General features: G+C 44.3%; 1 protein-coding gene across 1 annotated transcript in view; it reads right to left on the reverse strand.

Annotated features, from left to right (window-relative positions):
- Nucleotides 1-7,049: 7,049 nt before the first annotated feature.
- PDSS2 (decaprenyl diphosphate synthase subunit 2) overlaps nt 7,050-24,310 on the reverse strand; it is a 375,935-nt gene continuing 358,674 nt past the window's right edge. Inside the window, exons 8-9 of the mRNA XM_082249924.1 lie at nt 18,177-18,212; nt 7,050-8,249 (exon numbers count right to left, since the gene is read on the reverse strand). Coding sequence (XP_082106050.1) covers nt 8,091-8,249; nt 18,177-18,212 — 195 coding nt within the window. The 3' untranslated portion in view covers nt 7,050-8,090. The remainder of the gene's footprint in view (nt 8,250-18,176; nt 18,213-24,310) is intronic.

The raw sequence follows: 24,310 nt of genomic DNA on the forward strand, positions 1-24,310 counted from the left end.
CTCGGGAGGTAGCCGGCGTTCTGAGGTAAGCAGAATAATTCATTCCAGGCCTCTCTGCTATGCACAGTCCAGGAGTGTAAAATTGGCAGGTGGACTCTCTCAGTCGACAGGCGTTAGACCACTGAGAAGATCTCTGCAGAATCTCCTTTTGCAGAGATCTCGTGTGGAACAGTGCAAAAGGAACCGCGCAAAAGAAACCGCGCAAAAGAAACCGCATCTTAGGTAAACACCATCAGGCCCAACATCCAGAGGAAGAAACACTCTGGCCGAGTCCAGAGTCAGACCCAAATAGTCCAGGCTCATGGACAGAACCAGAGCAGACTTCTAAAAAGCCAGAATCCAACCGAACTCCCTCAGTACTTGAAGAATAATCTCCAAGTTGTCCAACAGAGCAGTTGAAGACTCTGCTCGCAAAAGCAGATCGTCAAGGTACCCCAGTATCGCGATACGATAGTAAATCTTCCTAGAAGTAGATTTTCTAGCTTTTAAAAGTGTAGGAATTACCGATTCAGACAACCCTCTATCCTTCAGCACCTGGCGTTCAACAGCCAAGCCGTCAAAGCCAGTGACTTAAAAGAAGATGGAAGATCAGACCTTGGGACAGCAGATCTTCCCTGAGAGGAAGTGTCCAAGGAGCATTGGCGACCAGCCATACCAGATTGGCGTACCAAGACCGACTAGGTCAGTCTGGAGCCACTAGGATGACCAGAATACCTTCTGCCTCAATCCTGCGCAGGAGTCTCTGCAGTAGTTTGAGAGGAGGAAGGGCGTAAATTAGACAATACTGACTCCAGGGAGCCACTATGGCATCTGTGGCGTCGCCTAGAGGATCCCGAGGCTGGGCCACAAACCTCTGTACCTTCCTGTTGAGGAAAGAGGACAACCGATCCACCTCAGGATTCCCCCATCAGAGACACAACCTCTGGATGAAGTGACCATTCTCAGTGGTCTAACGCCTGTCGACTGAGAGAGTCCACCTGCCAATTTTACACTCCTGGACTGTGCATAGCAGAGAGGCCTGGAATGAATTATTCTGCTTACCTCAGAACGCCGGCTACCTCCCCGAGCCGCCAGGACACTTCTTTTGCCCCCTTGGTGATTGACATTGGCTGTGGCCATGGCATTGTCCGATTGAATCCATACCGGACACCCCTGGAGACTACTTTTCCAATGATCCAGACAAAGTCTGATCGCTCGGAGCTCCAGTACATTGATCAGTAGCCTGGACTCTTTCAGGGTCCAGATCCCCTGAGCACAGTCTGTGCCGAGGACGCCTTCTCACCCGGATAGGCTGGTATCCGTGGTGACAACTTTCCAGTAGAGGGGAAGAAATAATTTTCCCTGACGAAGTGCCGGAGAACAAAGCCACCAAACCAGGGACCCCCTCGTAAACCGGCTCAACAGGATCAGATTGTCTAGAGACTGAGGATCCTTGTTTAATTTCACCAGAATCTCCTTTTGCAGAGATCTCGTGTGGAACAGTGCAAAAGGAACCGCGCAAAAGAAACCGCGCAAAAGAAACCGCATCTTAGGTAAACACCATCAGGCCCAACACCCACATGCAAGCCCACAGAGATGACTGTCTGCTGGACAGCAGAAACTGAATTGCCTCCTGCAACTTTTGAAGTTTTCCAGAGGAAGAAACACTCTGGCCGAGTCCAGAGTCAGACCCAAATAGTCCAGGCTCATGGACAGAACCAGAGCAGACTTCTAAAAAGCCAGAATCCAACCGAACTCCCTCAGTACTTGAAGAATAATCTCCAAGTTGTCCAACAGAGCAGTTGAAGACTCTGCTCGCAAAAGCAGATCGTCCAGGTACCCCAGTATCGCGATCCCCCGCTGACGCAGTAATGCTAGAACCAAGGCCAACACTTTTGTGAAGACACGAGGAGCGGAAGCGAGACCAAAGGGTTTTAAAATGCTCCTCGCCCACTGCAAAGCAGAGAAAGCACTGATGGGTGACACATATGGGGATGTAAAGGTAGGCATCCTTGATGTTGCTGGAGGTGAGAAAATACCCCTGATGTAGGGATGCCACCACCGTGTGAATGGATTCCATTCAAAACTTCTGTACCTGCACAAAGTTGTTTAGCGCCTTGAAGTCCAGAATTGGACGCACCTTGCTCTCCTTCCTGGGAACCGTAAAGAGGTTTGAGAAAAAACCTTGAAAACTTTCTGACGTCGGAACCGGAACAATCACCCTTTGAAGTAGGAAGGTCCATGGCTACGGAAAACAGCGAAGACATCCCCCCCCCCCCAGATACAGATGAGGGTGCACCTTCATTCGAGGAATTTTTGTCCGAAGGTCTGGCAGAACCCGCTCATGGTTTGCCTGACCAAGACTTCTTGGAACCCCCAGTGGATGCCCTGAAGGATTTAGACCCTGTTGCCTTATGAGTTTATGTGTAATCTCCATTACTGTGGCCTGAGGAGGAGTTATGTATAAATCCCCATTAGAGGATTGTAAATATTAATGTAAATATATATATGTACGAGATATTGAGTTTTGATTTTACATTTAGTTGAGATATGATTATCAATTATATGAAGTTGTGTGACTTCAGTCTGCAGTCAGTAGTAGGAACTTGATTAACAAGTCCATTTAAAATGCATGCCTGAGCTACCAGGGGGCACCTGCTATTTACATTTAAACACATACTGATAGTATCAACCTGTAATTTAATTTACGGAGAGCCAGAAATCCTGGGGTCTATGCTATAGGATGAATAGATCATGTCATGTCTGCCCTAAGTTAAGTCTCCATATCAAAGAACTCTCATTAAGATATGCAATGAAGATTGACTATCGGTTGAAGGGTTGGACAATAGGCCCGGGAGATGAACCCTGCATCTTAATTATCATTTTTAAAGTAAATTAACAGGTTCTCCCCCCAACAGAGAGGAGTGGTTAGCAAAGGGCTGAATTATGCTAAGCTAGGGGAGGGGGAAGTTGTCCTATCCTGAACGAGATACGCCCAGAGGGAGATCCAGGGCAGGACAGCTGAACCAATCAGAATAGCCCTATACAAGGCAATGCAATATGGTTCTATATTAGCAAAGGTGGAAATAGAGGGACTTCCTGTTTTGGCATGGCAGACCAGGAGGAAATACTCAAGTGAAGGGTAACTAAAAACGTTTAAGGTATACATGGCTTGTCCTCTTTGTGTCTGTGTTCGTATATGAGTATCATACTCTATATTTGTTCATTTAAACTAGGAATATTTTCCATTTTGTTGTATGTACCATAGTTAGATTGTTGTAAATTAATTTAGGCTTTCAAACTATATACCAATAAAATAAAGCTTTCATTTATAGTCAAAGAACTCTCATTTTTAACCCAAATATTGTCTGAGGTAAATTAAATCTCATATTTCTTTTGGGTAATAACCCTGAGGGACGAAAAAGGCCGGTTATGAGCCGAAAAGGAAGGTCCGTGTCTGCGATGGGACTCCTTACCCTTGGAAGCCTGAGGAAGAAGAGTACTCTTTCCCCCTGTGAGGCATTTGATGATGTTGTCCAAGGAAGCTCCAAACAGGCGATCTCCACGAATGGAAGATCAGACAAGGTCTTCTTAGAAGCCTGGTCCGCAGACGAGCATTTCAGCCAGATAATGCACCACAGGACCACTGCTGAAGCAGACAGTCTAGAATTCAGGGGAGCAGCATCCAAAGAGGCGTCACAGACAAGCTGTAGCCCTTGGCCCAACTGATCTGCCAGCTCCACAAAAGCTGGGGGAGCTGCTTCTCCTCCAGGTCCTGACGTAGAATTTTGGCACATTCATTCATAGCTTGTGACACCAAGGTGATGGTAAACACTGGCCCAAGTGCCAACCCAGCCAAAGTGAACATATGGCGGGTCAAGGCCTCCGAACTCCTATCAGGCAGATCAGGGAAGACTGGGGACGCTTCAACCTGGATTACAGTGGCTTTATTCAACCTGGAAACGGGAGTCCACTACAGGAGGTACCGTCCATTTTTTAAGGAGGGACTCCTCATAAGGGTATCACATTGCAAAATGCTTAGGGATTCCAAAGGTGCGTTTGGGGCACCCCATCGTTATATAAGTCAGGAAAGGGAAACGCCCTCGCTGCTTTTGAGGACCTGTGGGTGCCAAGGTGACCCATGTCTTTGATGCTTCATTAATCGCATCTTCCATATGTAAGGTTTCCCGCACCAATACAATCAGTGCATCCACTAGTGCCTTTTCATGTGCGGCTAGAGGAACAGAGGAATCATCATCACTATCCAAGAACACAGGGTGCTTGGACTAAGACCCCGAAGGGTAACTCGCATCCGCAGCGGGGGAATCAGACTCTGGATCTGATGAGACAGAGGAAACAAGTGAAGGCAGGAAACGCTTTTTGATAGCCCGTTTGCCAAGGACCAAATCCACTTTGGACTCCAAAAGGGCCCAGCACAGGCACTACTGCTGCAATAGCAGAAGAGGGAGAGAAAACCTCACAAGGCACTCACCACCACCACGCTCAGCTGTCATTACAAGGAGTAGGAGGGGATGTCCCCCCCCCCCTCCTGCTGCCTTCCGGCACCCTTCCTGGGTCTCCCATCCCACAGGGAGATCTGAGCGACCAGCCGGCATGTCCGAAGACCTGAAGAAAGCCACATTCGGCTCTGATCGGGTCTCTGATGTAAAATCCTGGAAGTGATGTCATTCATTCACTTCCGGGTACTGAAGCCTTAAAGGCGCCAGATGTAAAAAAAAAATGACAGCATTCAAAACAGCCAAACTTGACATTTTTAATGCTTTTAAGTGCTGAGGGATTTGGGGTCTTTTAGACCCTAGATTCCTTCAAAAGGAGCACCTGTCCCTGCCTAATACTATCCCAAGGGATGTCTACATTCCTTGTGACAGCAATAAAACGGATCAACATTTTTTATTTTTTTAAAAAGAATAGTGTAAAAAAAATAAAAATTAAAAAAAAAAATAATTTAAAGCGCCCCGTCTCTTTCCGTGCTCACACGCAGAAGCGAAAGTATACGAAAGTTGCGCCCACATATGAAAACCGTGTTCAAACCACACGTGAGGTATCGCCACGATCATTAGAGCGAGAGCAATAATTCTAACACAAGACCTCCTCTGTAATTCTAAACAGGTGTGCGCAATTTTAAAGCATGACATGTTAGGTATCTATTTACTTCGTGTAACATAATCTTTCACATTATACAAAAAGTTGAGCTAACTTTACTGTTTTGACTTTTTTAAATCATGAAAGTGTATTTCTTCCCAAAAATTTGCATTTGAAAGACCGCTGCACAAATACCGTGTGACATAAAATATTGCAGCGATTGTCATTTTATTTTCTAGGGTCCCTGATAAAAAAAATGTATATAATGTTTGGGGGTTCTAAGTAATTTCCTCGCAAAAAATACTGATTTTAACCTTTAAGCATTAAATGTCAGAAAAAGGCTTAGGCTCCAAGGGGTTAACTAGTACAAAATGCAGAAAGTGCCAGGGTCAGGAGTATGTAATGTGCTGCTAGTAATACAGAGTCATGTCAGAGCTTACTGAGTTTCTGTGAGGGCAAATTATTGGTGCACGCATAGCTGATGCCTCTGTGACTGAAGTTGCTAATTTATTTGCGGCGTTGCAAGGTATAGTATCAAAGGTTATGGTGGTATATACAGTTTCCGTCATCCAATAAGCATAAGTGTGGTCAACATGGTCAACTGACCAAAAGAGACAAAAGGACATTGCACAGGATTGTGACCCAGATTTTTGCATGAAGAGTGGTATCACATTCCATTATCCACCATCCAAGACTTATATTTGTAAATTCCCAGGAGAAATCAGGCTGTATTGGGTGCCAAAGGTGGTCCAACACCATATTAGGTAACAATTTTGTTATTTTACCATACTTGTTTCATTAATTTTGTCCAACCCCTGTACATCTACAACATGGTTTGTAACGTGTAAGTGTTAGGTCAGCTTTGACACCATAATTAGTGTATAATGGCTTAAAATGAAAAAAAAAAAAAAAAAAAAACACATCTGAAACAGGGCTTGATTTACTAAAACTGTAACATTCAGAAACTGGTGCAGCTGTGCATGATAGCCAATCTGCTTCCAATTTCAGCTTGTTAAATTAAGCTTTGACAATAAAACCAAGCTGATTGGTTTCTATGCAGAGCTGCACCAGATTTTGCACTGTCAAGTTTTAGTAAATAACCTCCACTGTACTTTTATAAAGTAAAAAAGCTATTTCCTATCCATTCGAACGCAACAAGCTAATCACTGATAACTTTGTGACATGTCTTTCTGCTAGGTGAGAGGAAAGGAGAACTTAACTGAAATAACTTTACTTCAAGTGTCTGAGTGAGCGATGTAATGGAATCTGTTTGCTGTGCTAGCTGTCTCCGGATTGGGCTGTAATTACACCACAGAAGGAAGAAAGGTAGCTGAGTCTCAATCTAGATCATTTGTGTAAACTCAGCCTTCTTGTCAACGATGTTCTCACGTTGCATGCATGCAAACCACAAAAATCATCTCCGATGAACAAAACAGAGACAGGCTCAGGTTCCGCGATGTGATTACCTTATATTCTGTCAATGGCGTTTTCAGAGGTGTTTAATCTGACAAACTAAGGTTAGAAAAGAAAACATTTTGCATACTGAGGAAATCCACTCGTTCTTTTACATTCATTACATACAAACCCAAGTCCAGCTTGACAAACTACCAAATATATATTTTTACTTTGGAAAATAAAAAAAATGACTATTTTCTACAATGTAATGACTGTGCGATGAATTTTCTTTCTGGGATCATATCCAATTCAAATTTTATTCTCTTACTTTAGACCACCCGGGAGGATTAGAGACTTAAAATATAAGAAAAATGAAGCTAACGAGACGGAACAAGAATCAGTTATACATTCATTTTGACAACAGTTATAAAATCTATCAATTATGACTATGATTGGTGTACATAAAATTATAATAAATAGTATTTAAGAAATTAAAATGAAAACTGATTTATTTAGGCTCCAGGAAAAGAATCCAAATAATTGCAAAAACATTGATATCTTTTGAAAAAAAAAAAATACAAGGGAAACCTGTATATTTTGTTAATGCAAGCTAAAAATTCCTTGGGATTTCTTTTTTGCTGGAGTTTTTTTATTTTTAATCATAAAATTTTTCAGCACACTTCAGCAAATGTCTTCAGACTGGTTGAAAATATGTTCACACATACATCTACTCTCATAATATAATAATTGTATTGCTATCTCTTTAAAAATATATCTAGGGAAGGTTAATTTAATCTTAAATACAATAACTCATACTTTAGTAATGACTGATTGTATTTTGATTTAGACATGGAAGAGGTTAAAAATTCATGTTACATGCATTGCTAGGTCAACGCACCTTTCAGTCGGAGATTACTAATGTTTATAAAAACAGGCAGTGATTATTCCTGGAGATTTGAAATGTAAACTGTAAAAAGCAGCAAAAATGGTACTCTTATCTTCAACAGAATGCAAATAAAACAACAGTGCTTTAATGAAGAGTATTGTACAAAGGTCTAAGCGCACACCTAAATGATGCAGTTTCTCATTTCATGGTAATGAGGAGTGTCCTTGATGTGGGCTCACACTGCATAGATATGCTGAACTTAGTTTACAGAAGAGATTTCCTATTGACACCTGCAGAATCCCACCCCTTCTGTCCTCCCAGGAGCAGGAAAACCACAGGCCACCACACTGGCGCCATCCCTGGCTATGTCCAATCAATAAGGACTTATTTCCTGGCCATTTGCTGAGGTCACAGCAGCAAACCTCATTAATTATTTCTACTTGTTTAGCCTCAAGTGTGCTTCTGGCATGACAAGAGAAAACGATTTGACCTTTTTTTTCTCTCTTCTTCTATTTTTATCTTTAGTTATTCAAAAAAGAAAAAATAGTTTCGACACCCATTACATAATGTGGCAAATCAAAAGAAAAATGCAGTTAGGACCTCCTGATGGCCATATAATTTACAGTCCACAGTATTTAGGCTAAATAAAATAAAAAAAAAAAATAAAAAAAAACAAAAAAAAAAAAAAAACATAAAAATGAGCTGCAACATTCAGCCACGTAGATTGTCATGAAAATCTGGTCACAGCATATACAATGTTCTCTAAGGCGGATCTGGCCTTTGAGGGAGGGAAGCAGTGCAGGGTCTCCAGAGCTTTGTTTCCATGGTAACGGCACAGGTCAATAGCTGAAGTCACACCTTTGCCAGCCTTGACTGCCTCCTGCAACTATAAGAAAGCACAGTTACATCTGAAAAGCCGGTTGTGTTGTCACATACAATATTTTTATTATGGCAAGATATAAATATCTTCCCTATTGTTCCTAGCAAAAAAGTGCATCTTGACTAAAACACAAGACTGTTTGAAGAGATCACCTTAGGTTGAATGAACATCAGACAGTTTTTTGTTTGGTTAAGTGAGGAAGATGTCAAGGTCTGCTCAGTTTTGGTTGCTGCAAAAGCTAAAATCGTATTCTTTCCTGGGTGCTTATTATTTGCAGTGACAGCTCTTTGAAAAGAGTCTAATATCCACAAAAAGCCTCAGCTTTTGTGATGAAACACCCTAAATTCAGAAGTGCAAAAACTAATCAGTAAATGATTGTTAATGCCATTATGTAGAATTTTACTTTTACAGGCTTCATACTATATCATTCATGATTTCTTTTATTACAATGCAGTATGAAGAAAATGCTAGATACTACCAAATTTAACACAGAATCTAGGAAATGCTAAATGCTCGCACAATATTATGTTTCATAAACAGTTCTTCTTTCACAACAACGATTATTAGTGCTCGACATGACTTTCCAAATGTAATCTCCTAATGCCATTTCTGTTACCCGGTGAAAATACCCTGCAAAGAGCTGTGATTACAAGTGTTGTAAATTAGATCCGCAGGAAAAGCTATTGTGTTCGCAGAACCCAACTGAGCTTCTTACAGGCTGGTGACAAATCCACAACAAATACATGCTTTAACCCTTCCACAGCAAACATCCGGATAACAATCAAATCATGTATTTTAAAATTTTCACTACTAATACACTGGCTAAAAAAATGAATACATCTGTGCTTTAATCTTTTAATTGAGGACACTATTTTCGCATTTTCGACAATGTAGCAGTTTTCATAGAATATTTTTTTTCTTTAAAGCCAAAATGTAATTGTAATGGTATAATGGTCCTTTTAACCATTTTGCTGCTGGAGCATTTTTTTTTTTTTCACATATTCTAAAATACACATTTTTGTCCTGAAATTTTTACTTAAATACCCAAACCATTACATATTTTCTGAAAGCAGCTAACTTGTAGAATACAAAATAGTAATTATATTATTTTTTGTTATGCAATATTTGTGCAACTGTTTATCCTATATTTTAAGTAAAAAATACAGTAAAAACTGGATTTTTGTTTTACCGTAAAATCCTTTTCTCTGAGGTTCACTGACGGACACAGCTCCATGTCTTCAGACCATTGGGCTTTATGCTGCTCTCTCTTTAGGAGTAGGACTAGGCAGAAACCTTTTTGGTTGCTCCCCTGGGGCAGTCCCAGAAGGTATACCATCACTTCCTGCTAAAGGACTCCAGTTTGTAAAAAGCAGTGTCTGAAGAACATATAACACAACCAAATAGAGGGGCGGGTGCTGTGTCCGTCAGTGAACCTCAGAAAAAAAGATTTTACGGTAAGACAAAAATCCAGTTTTCGCTTTCTTTCACTGATGGACACAGCTCCATGTCACCAAGGGGATGTCCCAAACCAGTGTCAATATGAGGGGTGGGAAAAAACACAGCAATACACAGAATTCCCAACAAGGCTAAACATAGCCAACCAGGTAAAGACAGGAGCTCAACTATAACAGCAGGAGCTCACCACCAGGAAAAAATTAAGAAGCGGAAGCCTCTGCAACCGCAGTCTGCAAAACTTTGCGGCCATACGCCGCATCCGAAGATGCAAGTACATCCACCTTATAAAACGTTATGAACGTGTGTACAGATGACCAAGTAGCCGCCTTGCACACCTGAACCACTGATGCCTGATGACGGAAGGCCCAGGAGACACTAAGCGTTCTCGTAGAATGCTCTTTAACATGGAAAGAAGGAACCGGACCCTTAATAGAATAGCCCTGCACCACAGACCTGATCCACTTGGAAATGGTTGCAGCAAACGCGGCCTGTCCCTTACGAGGTCCATCCATAAGAACAAATAAAGAATCAGATTTTTTAATCGGTTCAGTCACCGCCAGGTACACCTGAATAGCCCTTACCACATCCAAGGAATGTAAGGATTAGGATGTGTCATTTTAGGACATAGGAGCGGTAACACAATAACTTCATTCAAATGAAACCCTGAGACATTCTTAGGAAGGAATGCCTGACAGGGTCGCAAAACCACTTTGTCCCTATGAATCACCAGGTACGGTGACCAACAGGACAACGCAGCCAACTCGGACATCCAATGTGCGGAAGTAATAGCTACCAAGAAAGCCACCTTCTGCGACAGAGTGAGCAGAGGAAGTTCTTAAATATTTTCAAAAGGAGGCTTTTGAAGCACTGACAGTACCAAATTGAGATCACACGGAGGTACCAGGGATCGCACCGGATTGCGAACTCCCTGCATAAAAGTGTGAACCAAGGACTTCGCAGCCAACTGCCTTTGTAAAAATATAGCCAAGGCAGAAATCTGGCCCTTGATGGTGCCTCAGAGCCAAACGTTGATCTACACCTAATTGTAGAAACTCCAACATGCTAGACACAGAAAAGGAGCGGGGAGAAACCCCCCGAGACTCACACCAAGTAATAATGTACGCTTTCCAAACTCGATAAATCTTCCTGGAAGTAGATTTCCTACCTTTTAACAATGTAGGAATCACCGACTCCAACAGCCCCCTGTCTTTCAGCACCTGTCTTTCAATAACCAGGTTGTTAAAGCTAGCGACCGTAAAGCAGGATGGAAGATTGGTCCCTGAGACAGAAGATCTTCCTTGAGAGGAAATTTCCAAGGAACGTCTGCTACCAGCCTTACCAGGCTTGCGTACCAGTCTTGGCGAGGCCAGTCTAGTGCCACCAGAATGACTGGAATCCCTTCTACCTTGATTCTACGTAGCAGTCTCGACAGAAGTTGTACTGGAGGAAAGGCGAAAATCAGACGATACTGACCCCAAGGGGCCACCAGGGCAACTGAGGCATCGGCCAGAGGATCCCAAGACCTTGACATGAACCACTGCACCTTCCTGTTGAGACAAGAGGCCAGCAGGTCCACATCGGGGGTCTCCCACCGAAGACATAGTAAATGAAATACCTCCGGATGAAGAGACCGATCTCCCAGGATCTAGCGTCTACCGACTGAGATAGTCCGCTTGCCAATTCTCTATCCCCAGAATGTGCACAGCAGAGAAGGCCGGAACATATCGCTCTCCCCACCTCGCAATACTGGCCACTTTCTTTGTGCCCCCACAGCCATACCATTTTCCGATTGTATCCCCACAGGGTGTCCCTGCAGACGATCCGTCCATTGGGACAGACAAAATCCGATAGCCTGAATTTCCAGGATGTTGATCGGCAGCCTGGACTCCTCCCAAGTCTAGACACCTTGGGCCGAACACACTCCCAAGACACCTCCCCATCCAGACAGACTAATCCGTGATGAGAACAGTCCAATACAGGGGAAGAAAGGATTTTCCCTGACGTAGGGCAGAGGAGTGGAGCCACCATAGAAGAGACTCCCTCGAATCCCAACTCAACAAGATCAGATTGTACAATGACAGCGGATCCTTGTTTCATTTAGTCAGAATCTCTCTTTGCAGAGGTCTGATGTGGAACTGCGCAAATGGAACCGTCTTGAAGGTAGGAACCTTTAGACCCAGCACTTGCATGCAAGTGTAGAGTTTGCACAGTAATGTCCATGTCGGCTTCCAGTGCCGAGGAAGACACTGCATGCAGAAGCAGTTGGTCCAGGTAACCCAGTACCGCGATCCCTTTCTGCCATAGCAAGGCCAGAACTGAGGCCAAAACCTTTGTGAACACTCGAGGAGCTGAGGCGAGACCAAAAGGTAACGCCACGAATTGATAGTGCTCCTCGCCCACAGCAAAACTAAGAAAACGCTGACGACTGACATTTATTGGAATATGAAGGTAAGTATCCTTGAGATCGATAGAAGCCATAAGATCTTCTTGATGAAGGAAGGCTACTACCATGCGGATGGACTCCAGCTGAAATTTTTGAACCCGCACAAAGTGGTTCAGAGCGTTGAGATCCAAGATCAGACGAATCTTGCCTTCCTTCCTTGGAACTATAAACAGAAACCGTTCCAACTCTGGAACCTGCACTGCCCCATAGAGACCCTGTAGCCGCTCGTGAGACAGGGGAAATAAAAACAGGGGAAGGAAAGAACCTTGCCGGAGGCAAGGAGCGAAACTCGATCTTGCAACCAAACCGAATCAGCTAGTGGAATCACTTATCCTGAATAAGCAAGGACCACGGATCTGGAAAAAGGCGAAGATGTCCCCTCACCTCAGATGCGGGTGAGGGCGCCCCTTCAGGCTGGGGTAGGCTTGTCTGCGGGACCAGAAGTGCCCGCTTTGGAGTTACCATTTCAGGGTCTCTTGGAGCCTCCCACAAAGTTACGGGTGGATCTCAAACCCTTTTCCTGCGATCCAGATGGACAAAAGGGCGCTTGTGGGACAAGAGGAAAGGACCATGGTGATGACGAGGTTCCTTGCCCTTATAAACCGGCGGCAGCAATGTACTCTTACATCCCGTAAGGCCCTTAATGATCTCTTCCACAGAGCCACCGAACAAACGGTCACCTACAAAAGGAAGATCAGTCAGCACCTTTTTAGAAGCCTTGTTGGCCGACCAGTGCTTCAACTATATCATGCGGCGAAGGATCACCACCGTCACAGAAACCCTGCCGGCCAAGGGGGCCGCATCCAAGGATGCATCACAAATATACTGTAACCCCTGGATCAACTGATCTGCCAGCTCAGGAGGGTGTTGACTCCCTTCCAGATCCTGGCATAAAATCTTAGCCCATTCCATAAAGGTCTGGGATACCAAGGTGATAGCAAACACCACTCTCAAAATTGAACCAGCCACGATGAAGAGGTACCGGACCAGAGCCTCAGCTCTTTTGTCCACGGGGTCCTTAAAGGCTGGGAACCCTCCACCGGTAACAGTGTGGCCTTATTTAGCCTGGAAACTTGAGAGTCCACCGATGGTGGAACCGTTAGTTTCTTCAGAAGAGACTCCGCAAAGGGATATCTCCTAGCGTAACGCTTAGGTATTCCAACTATGCGTTTCAGGGAACCCCACTGACTAGTGACAATATTGTCAAAATAGGCAGGAAAAAGAAACACCTTAGTCACCTTGGAAGATTTGCCAGTGCAAAACTGCACTGGCATCACCGATTCAGCCTCAGCTGAGTCCTCCGACATTAAATTTTCCCGCACTGACACAATAAGGGCCTCCACCAGCACTTTTTCATGTGCTGCCACAGAGGAGGAGGACTTATCCTAACTATTGGAGCACTCAGTGTGCGTGGACACAGACCCAGTGGGCTAACTCTCGTCCGCGGCAGCCAGATCCACCTAGAATCTGAGGAAGCAGAGTATACGGGTGAAGGCAGGGTTTGCTTCTTGCTAGACCTCCTTTGCAGGGCCATATCTACTTTGGATACTAGTATCTGCAGGGCTGCCAGGGCACACTGAGACCCAGAGGGTCCGACAGCTTCCAGGAGTTGATCAGGTGGTGAAACGCGCTCCAGAGGCCCCATGGACAATAAAGGGTTGAACGGAGCCGCACTGTGCACAAATTAGAAAAAACATTTTTTTGTGTGCAAAAAAACAGGGGACTCCAACCCCCCCCTCCTCCTCCAGACCCCACAGGGACCCCCTCTGCCGCACCCAGCTACAGACACCCCCAAAAGGGGGGCGACCCACCACTTCTCCGGCCTAACATCAGACAAGCCCCCCTACCCAAATGCACCCATGCCCCCAAAAAGGGGGCCGGGGGGGCAGGGGGAAGATGAGGGTACCTATGCAGGGGAAACCCTGCTAAGGAAAAGGGGAAAAGCATGACGGGGAGGAAGGACACAGGATGGGCCTACCATCCCCTGGGAGGGCCCGCGACCACCTCAGCAATTCTGTAAGAAAAAAGGGGGGACACTACTTACCATACCACGGTCACCAGGCGGGCGTTACTCCCAGCAGTCAACCGCACCATCTTGGAATGAGGGTGCTGCGGCCTGAGGTATGCTGTGACTCTGATCGTGACTGCTGTCGTGACCAGGGCTATGCAACCTTGCAAGGTGTTTCACTCGCCGGCCAGCCCCCGTCTAATTGGGCTACGTCGCGGCCAACCTAGTCCGGCATTAAGGTTGGGTCGCGCTCGCAGGCCAGGCTGAGAAGGCCATAAGGATCTAAAATAACCAGTGCATCGCCCAGTCCGGCTGTTGATTGTAGTTCACACATGAACAGTTGATTGCAGTCCAGACAGGAACAAAAATAATAAGAAAAAGTAAAAAAATTCCATTTAAAAAAGAAATAAATGTCAGGACCGCAGATCCTAGCAAAGAGCCAGGTCCTTGCTCCTGACTAGGCAGAAATAAATGGAGTCCTATAGCAGGAAGTGATGGTATACCCTCTGGGACTGCCCCAGGGGCGTAACCAAAAAGGTTTCCACCTAGTCCTACTCCTGAAGAGAGAGCAGCAAAAAGCTCAATGGTCTGAAGAAATGGAGCTGTGTCCATCAGTGAATGAAAAAGAAATGTATTTTACTGCATGTAAACACAATATAATCCCCATCTTTGGAAAAAAATTAAATATGAGACTGTGTTGAGTAAATAGATACCAAATATGTCAGTGCCTCAAAATTGTTTGTGTCCATAGAATGACAACAAACTACCATACTAAGGCTGGCCATACATGATCCAATTTTCTTACAATTTTCTTGAAATTTACCTTCAAATATGTAGTACAAAGGCCTGCCTAATTGGATACAAGTGAAAATGTTGTTCAGCTTTGACCTCATTTTATGTGGTTTGTGGTAAATCTATCAGAAAATTGTACAACAAAAATTGAACATGTATGGTCAGCCTTAGTGATATTAAAGTTTTTTTTCCCTAATAAAATAACAAACATATTATGTTTACCTGCTCTGTGCAATGGTTTTGCACAGAGCATCCCCGATCCTCCTCATCTCGGGTCCCTTTCCGGCGCTCCTGGCTCCTCCCCCGCGCTGAGTGCCACTAAAGCAAGCCCTGCTTTGTGTATCCACCCACTGCTCCCTAATCACTGGCTGTGATTGACAGCAGCAGAAACCATTGAGACATTCGGGTTGATTAAGTACAGGCAAATACACTGTGCACTGCAAGTGCACTTGGAAATGCTGATTTCGATCATCCAATCATGTGCAAGCAAAAAGGCTGTTTTTTCTTTTCCTTGCATTTCCCAAGTGCACTTGCCTTAAGTAAATAATCCCCATTGTATCTGAGCCAGTGAGGGAGAGAGCCTCGGCTCTTGTGCACATTTCTGGATTGAGATGGAGCTCTGGTTTGTATTTAGGGGGAGCTCTGGGGGAAGCTGCAAGCTGAAGGTTTTTACCTTACTGCATAGAATGCAGTAAGGTAAAAACCTTCTGCCTTTACAAACACGTTAAAATTACATAGGCAAGGCTTTAAAAAAACTCTCTACAACTTATCAGTTTAGAGTGAACTATAAATAATGGCCTTGAATTCATCCTCTCACTCCAGGGGTCCTTTCATTTTTTTTTTTTTACTTAACTGAATTGCTATCACAAGTGGGCTTGTAGGCCCACTTTCAGCCTGATTACATCCACATCGTAGCTAAGAGATTTAAAGCTGAGGACTGCTATTGCAGACCTAAACTTGTTTTAACCCTTTCAAATGCCATGGTGTGTGGAATAATTCAATGATAGCGTATGGGTCGAAAGAATATTTTTTAAAGAAAAATGCACAGACCTAGTATAAGAACCTGTGTCAGGTTTTATTGATGTGGGTCTGCTGGAGAGATTTACTCTCTCTGTCCACAGAAAGTTGTGAGAGACCCAAAGATTTACAATTGTCACCAGAACTGGAGGTGATGCAACCTCTTTCAATGGTGGCACCTCAGTGGGAGAAGTGTGTCTGGAGGCAAGAAAGTGAAAGAAAAAACCCACAAAGGAATATAAACAAAATGTGATGGGTATTTTAACTATCCCCTGCTTTATCTAAAACATATATATTTAGGAGATCAATGAATCCTCAACTGATTTTTTTTCCAATTTGTAGGTTGAAGCTAATGGCTTGAATTACCAGCTTGGCTTCTTTTATGTATATGGGATTTCAGTAAATACTGTTTTCGACCTGATAAAGAAAGTATAACTCTTTAAAAAATTCTCCTGACATTGTCAGTTCTAATAAAAGTATCACTTACTGTTTTCAATGGATTTGGCAAAATCAAATGTGTTTTGAGGTTAACATGAAGCAAAGCAAGGGATTCTCACTTAATCTGCTTGAACCAATTGAATATGAAATGAAAGGCAACTCATTCAGAGTGATGGGGATGTCCTCATTATGGCTGTCGATTCTGACCTTACTGTCTCATAAGCTGGCCTTACACCGATTGAAATTTGGCCACTTCAGCAGGGAGTGGGGAAAGAAGGAGGGGGGCCGAACCTCCGAGGGACAGCACTGCGACGCTGTCTCCTGGAAGTGGGGAAGGTTACCTGTCAAAAACAGGGACCCATTCCCCCACTCCCCCCTAAAAGGTGCCAAATGTAGCACCGGAGGGGAAGGGGGGGAGCAGATGTACTGCAAAAGCTTGTGGTAAAAAGCAATATGTTTTTCGATCACCATAACAATGTGTATTTGCTCTTAATTAGCATGAAGAGACATTTTCCTCCTTGATTGCGATATTGGGGATTGTAGAAAATAATTTTTACTGCTACTAGGCGGCATCTTAAAGTGATTGTAAAGCTTAGCTATTTTTTTTTTTTAAATTAAAATAACAAACATGTTATGCTTACCTTCTCTGTAAACAGCCCCAATCCTCCTCTTCTCAGGTCCCCTACTGATGATCCTGGCTCCTCCCCCTCGCTGCGTGCCCTCATAGCAAGCTACTTGCTCTGGGGGCACTCGTACGTGCTTGATCCTGCACAATGCTCTGTGTGTCCATTAGAATCAATCAACACTGCTTTATCTGAGGCAATGAAGAGCAACAGAGTCTTGGCTCTCGTGTACATTACTAGATTGAGATAGGGCTCCGGTATGTATTTAGGGGTCTGCGGGGGAAGCTGCATGCAGAAAGTTTTTTTTATCTTACTGCATAGAATGCAGTAGAAACTGCACAGAAACCTTCTGCCTTTACAACCTATTTATTCAAACCATTTTCAAGAAGCCATTAATAAGCTTCAGTCAAATCAGGGATGAGCTAATTGAAGCAGAACTTAAGGTACAGACATCTCTATACATTTTTAAGAAAATAAATATTACTTTTCACCCGCCTCTCCCTTTATCCATTCACAGAATGGCGCTCAGGATATAAGGCATTCTGTGAATGGCCGCTAAGGGAAAGGAATGCTGAATTAATGACACTAACCCTTCTGTGTGTGAGAGCTGCAGCCCCAACTGACAGAAGTACAGTCCTAGCTGTAGTATCCAGCATATACAAATGTATGAATTGTACATTTAACACCCTTTATCAGAGATAACTTTGTCCTCCTAAGAATTTATAAAAAGGTCTGTAATCATTACATTTAAGATGTGTACTATAATCATTACAGTTTAGATGTGTACTATATTGTATAAAGTAAAAAGAATGGATGTTGCAGTTGAACAGGATCTTTGTAATTTCAGAAAACAATCCATAAAAAAATCTAAATTTTCACCCACTGAAATAGACTAATTTGGCTGTTAGAGGCCAAAAGTTTTGTTTACTCTTTCCCATATAATCAAATATATTTTTAAAAAATTACCTATATCATACATAATTTTCAAACCAATGAAAAATCAGCATTAGCCTAGCAAAAAAAAAAAAGAAAAAGAAAATGAAAAAAAAAAAAAGCACTTTGAAGGTCATTCTCCCTGGGGTCTTCATAAATCATTTTGCTTAGAATACATGGGATGAAAGTATATAGCTTTATAAATTCTCAACAGCTATCCTTACCTTAGCCAGGTCAATCAAATTGCCTTTTAGTTGAGCCTAGTGTGAATAAAAGAAGATACGGTGTAAAATAATGAGAGAAGAATTGAACCGTTGCATTATAATACAATTAAATTATTTAAATGACTGTTCCCTTAAGTGGATAAAATGTTGCTAAAAAATTGTTTTAATAATTTTTATTAAATTTTTTTTTTTTATGGTTAGTGAGCTCAAATTGATGCTCATTTTCGACAACAGTGATGAGTAATATCAAAGGAGCAGAATATTGTTTTTTTTAATTAACACATTTCTAACAGTGAATATGGTTTTTACGAGGGAAATGCAGTGGGGAAAATAATAATTTGATCCCCTGCAGATTTTTTAAGTTTGCCCACTTACTAAGAAATGAAGGGTCAACATTTTTTTTTATCATAGGTGTATTCTAAATGATAGAAACAGGATGTCAACCAAAAATCCAGAAAAAACACATGATACAAAGGTTATAAATTAAGTTGCAGTTCAGTGAGTAAAATAAGTATTTGATCCCCTACCATACCAACAATAATTCTGGCTCCCACAGACTGGCTACAGTATGTGCTCATGTGGTACCCAGATTACTCCTGTCAATTTAAGAAGGTGCTCCTAACGACAACTCGTTATGTGTATAAAAGAAACCTGTCCACTGAATCTCTTTCTTCCACTCAAACCCACCATCATGGGCAAGACCAAAGAGATGTCAAAGGATGTCAGGGACAAGATTTTAGACCTGAAAAAGGCTGGAATGGGCTATAAGACCATCAGCAAGAAGCTTGGTGAGAAGGAGACAACTGTTGGAGCGATTATTCGCAAATGGAAGAAATACAATATAACCATCAAATCACTCTTGGTCTAGAGCTACATGCAAGCTTTCGCCTCATGGGTAAGGATGATCATGAGAAAAGTGAGGGATCAGCCCAGAACTACACAGGAGGAGCTTGTAAATGATCTCAAGGCAATTAGGACCATGGTCACGAAACAAATCATTGGTAACACAATATGACGCCATGGTTTAAAATCTTGCAGCACTTGCAAGGTTCCCCTTCTCAAGAAGGCAAATGTATAGGCCCATCTGAAGTTTGCTAAGGAACATCTAAATGATTTAGAGAAGAATTGGGAGAAAGTGCTGTGGTGAGATGAGACCAAAATTGAGCTCTTTGGCATTAACTTGACTTGCCATGTTTGGAGGAAGAAAATGCTGACTATGACCCTAAGAACGCCATCCCTACAGTCAAGCACGGAGGTGGAAACATGGTTTGGGGCGGTTTCTCTGCTAAAGGTACAGGCCAACTTTGCTGCATTGAGAGGCCAACGGACGGGTCCATGTGTTGTAAAATCTTGGATGAGAGCCTTTATCCCTCAGCCAGAACACCGAAGATGGGTCATGGATGGGTTTTGCAGCATGACAATGACCCAAAACCGCCAAGACAACAAAGGAGTGGGTCAAGAAGAAGCACATTAAGGTCATGGAGTGGCATTGCCAGTCTCCAGACCTTAATCCTATAGAAAATGTATTGAGGGAGCTGAAACTTGGAGTTGCCAAGTGACAGCCAAGAAATCTTAACCATTTAGAGAAGATCTGTAAAGAAAAGTGGACCAAAATCCCTCCTGAGATGTGTGCAAACCTGGGTACTAACTACAAGAAATGTTTTACCTTTGTGGTTGCCAACAAGAGTTTCTCCACTAAGTACTAAGTCATGTTTTGTTTAGGTATCAACTACTTATTTTACTTACTGAACTGCAACTCAATTTATAACATTTGTATCATGTTTTTTCTAGATTTTTGGTTTCTATTCTGTTTCTATCATTTAAAATACACCTATGATAGAAAAATTATAGACCCTTCATTTCTTTGTAAGTGGGCAAATTTACAAACTCTCCAGGGGATCAAATAATTATTTTCCCCACTGTAATAGTCACAAATTAAATAATATGAGCAAATTACATTTTGGAGTATTTACAAATGACATTTGAAATGTATTCATAATTTTTGTACGTATGTTTGAAAATCGACTGAACTGTAAAACTGCTTCCCTGTCCCCTAGACCTAAATATGCATTTTTAACAGTATTTTACAGTATGGGCGCAGTCCTTCTGCAAGGGAAGATTTTCATTTTCCCTGAAGTTGGGCATTCAGAAGACTATTTCTTACAACTGTGTACATTTGTGATTTGTATTTGATTATAATTCACTAAGTGCAGTGTGGAACAAAATAATAATGAGCAGACTGGAAAATAACTAGATCCTGGGTATTATAGCTCTCCCCTCTCTCCTGCAAAACGTTGGCTCTGGAGGCTACACACATACTGAATGTTGGCCAGTGCTTCTTGTGTCGTACGGTCATGCTAGTAAACCAGCATTCGATCATTAGCTGCAAGTGCTTATCAGTGTATTCTGGCGAGGGAAAAGTACAATAACAGACTGAGAGAAGCTTAAACTGTATTAGAAGAAGCTGCTTACCAACCAGAGGCGTTACTACAACCTTCACGGCCCGGGTGCAAGAAACCATGAAGGGCCCCCCCCTAACCCCATCCCAGGGCCCCTTCCCATGTTCTGCAACAGGCCACCTCTTGAGACCCTGACATGGTGGTGGGACACCAGGGCCCAGACACAAGTGCGACCTTTGAGACCCTGGTAGATATAAGGGGGCACTCTGGAGGTACTAAAACCATACCTTCAGAGTGCCCCCTTATATCCACCCGAGTACCTCCTTGGGATCAGTGGCAGTAGTGGTGCTGGTGGTGGGAGGGGAGTGGAATCCGTGGTGGTGGTGAAGGTGGTGGGATCCATGGCGGTGTTGAGGGGGGTGGGATCAGTGGCAGCAGTAGTGGTGAGGGGGGTGGTATGAGTAGCAGCAGTGGTGGTGGGGGGGGGGGGGTGGGATCAATGGCAGCAGTGAAGTGGTGGTGGTGAGGGGCGGTGGAATCAGTGGCAGCAGTGGAGTGGTGGTGGTGAGGGGCGGTGGAATCAGTGGGCGTGGTGGTGAGGGGGTGGATCAGTGGCAGTGGTGGTGGGGGTAAGGGGGGTGGGATCAGTGGCAGCGGTGGTGGTGAGGGGGGGTGATATCTGTAGCAGTGGTGGTAGTGAGGGGGGTGGGATCTGTGGCAGCTGTGGTGGTGAGGGAACTTTGATCAGTGGCAGCAGTGGTGGTGGTGAGGGAGGTGGATCAGTGGTGATGGGGGTAAGGGGGGTGGGATCAGTGGCAGCAATGGTGGTGGGGGGTGGGATCTTTGGCAGTGGAGGTGGTGAGGAGGTGGGGTCAGTAGCAGCAGTGGTGGTGAGGGGGGCAGGATCAGTGGGAGTGGTGGTAGTGAGGGGGGTGGGATCTGTGGCAGCTGTGGTCGTGAGGGAAGTTGGATCAGTAGCAGCAGTGGCCGTGGTGAGGGGGGGTGAATCAGTGGTGGTGGGGGTAAGCAGGGTGGGATCTGTGGAAGTGGTGGTGGGGAGGGGGGGTGGGATCTGTGGAAATGGTGGGGAAAGGAGGGCGAGATCTGTGGCAGCGGTGGTGGTGGTGAGGGGAGTGGATCAGTGGCAGTGGTGGTAGGGGTAAGGGAGGTCAATCAGTGGCAGTGGTGGTGGTGAGGGGGGGTGGGATCTGTGGCAGCAGTGGTGTTGAGGGGGTTTGGATTAGTGGCAGCAGTGGTGGTGGTGAGGGGGGTGGGATCAGTGCCAGCAGTGGTGGTGGTGAGGGGGGTGGGATCAGTGGCAATGGTGAGGAGGGGGTGGGGATCAGTGGTGGTGGTGAGGGGGGTGGGATAAGTGGCAGCAGTGGTGAGGGGGGTGCAATCTGTGGCAGCGGTGGTGGTGAGGATCAGTGATGGTGTGGGGGTGTCATCCTCTCCCCCCCAACTTCTGCCTCTTACCGATCCCACCACCACCATAGATCTCATCCCTTTCCCCACCCCATCACCTCTGTGACAGAGGTGATGGGGGCAATAGGGTTGAGATCTATGGTGGTGGTGAAGGGGAGGGGGATCGGAAAGAGGCAGCAGTGGTGGAGGATGGGATCAGTTGCACTGACATCTTGCAAATAATCACTTACTAAGTCAGTCGCAAGTCAGGGACACCTCTGGATGCCTGGGGGCGCCTCTCAGAAGAGCGAGCTCCTCCCCCTTAAATCTATTGGTCGTCAACTGACGCCTCCCTTTCAGCCTGTCACTGTCCACCTCCCTACAATGACAGTCCCTGCTCAGCCTCCACTCAGTGGTCAGCAGGCAGGTGCACCCTCCCCCAATGGTGGAACAAACGAGGGAGGGAGGGGCTGCGCCGCTCACACTGACAGAGCCAGGAGAGGAACAGGCAGCTCACAGCTGAAGAGCGTAATGAGCGGGCCCTTTACAGCAAAACGAGAGACGAACTGGCGGGCCCCCCGCACAGTGGCGGAATGCCAGGGCGACTCTGGTAGTTCCGCCACTGTTACCAATATTCTTACCATCCATATACACTATATAAATATATATATATATATATATATATATATATATATATATATAGATATACACACACACACAGTATCTCACAAAAAAGAGTACACCCCTCACATATTTGTAAATATTTGTAAATATTTTATATCTTTTCATGTGACAACACTGAAGATATGAAACTTTGCTACAATGTATAGTGTAGTGAGTGTACAGCTTGTATAACAGTGTCTAAACCGCTGGCAACAAAAGTGAGTACACCCCTAAGTGAAAATGTACAAATTGGGCCCAATTAGCCATTTTTCCTCCCAGGTGTCATGTGACATGTCAGTGTTACAAGGTCTCAGGTGTGAATGGGGAGCAGGTGTGTTAAAATTGGTGTTATCGCTCTCACTCTCTCATACTGGTCACTGGGAGTTCAACATGGCCCCCTTTATGGCAAAAAACACTCTGAGGATCTGAAAAAAAGCATTTTTGCTTTAGGCGATTACTAAGACCCTTAAACTGAGCTGCGGCACGGTGGCCAAGACCATACAACGGTTTAACTGGACAGGTTCCACTCAGAACAGGCATCGCCATGGTCGATGAAAAAAGTTGAGTGCATGTGCTCAGCGTCATATCCAGAAGTTGTCTTTGGGAAAAAGACGTATGAGTGCTGCAAGCATTGTTGCAGAGGTTGAAGGGGTGGGGGGTCAGCCTGTCAGTGCTCAGAACATACGCCGCACACTGCATGATTGGTCTTCCCAGAAGGAAGAATCTTCTAAAGATGATGAGATGATGCACAAGAAAGCCCACAAACAGTCTGCTGAAGATAAGCAGACTAAGGACATGGGTTACTGGAACCATGTCCTGTGATCTGATGAGACCAAGATAAACATTTTTGGTTCAGATTGTGTCAAGCGTGTGTGGCGTAAACCAGGTAAGGAGTACAAAGACAAGTGTGTCTTACAACCCCTTATTCGCAGTTTTTTTAGCAGCAATATTGCTGTTTATTGACTTAGAAAAGTCTTTTAAATAAAAAACAGAACTACATACCACATGCCAGTTTTTCTGCGCTTTAATGATCAACTGTCTAAATTAAGAGACTCTACAGATCACCTATCTACAGCATACCAACGCTACCAGCAGCTGTCTGCTAAATACACTGCTTTCTTCACCGCTTGCTGCCCGCCCATCGTCAAATGACAGTGGAGTAGTGCAGCTCTCGTTCATACGATGTCCAATCACAGCTGGTCACATGTAATGCGGAAGTGCTGTTTATCGGCCCTCCTCACCTCACACTGTCACTCTGTGTGTGGGGAAGAGAGACGATCAGTGTCTCAGGGTGACCAGGACAGGTAATCAGGGCACCGATCATCAGTGCCCTGATTACAGTAGAGCCCCAGCAGTGCCCAACAGTGCACATTAGTGACACCAATTAATACCCATCAGTGACCCCAATCAGTGCCCATTAGTGATGCCAGTCAGTGTCTGCTTATCTGTGCTGCCCATGAGTGCTGCCCACCAGTGCCACCTATCAGTGCCCATCAGTGTGACATATTAGTGCCTTCTCATCAGTGCCGCCTCATCAGTGCTACCTCATCAGTGCAGCCTATCATGATAAAAATGTCCTTTGGGTACAGCATTGAATGACCGCGCAGTTGTCATTCAAAGTGCGACAGTGCTGAAAGCTGAAATTTGGCATAGGCAGGAAGGGTGCAA

This window comes from Pelophylax lessonae (genome assembly GCF_965119305.1).
Source record: "Pelophylax lessonae genome assembly, chromosome: 3".
Classification (NCBI taxonomy): Eukaryota; Metazoa; Chordata; class Amphibia; order Anura; family Ranidae; genus Pelophylax; species Pelophylax lessonae.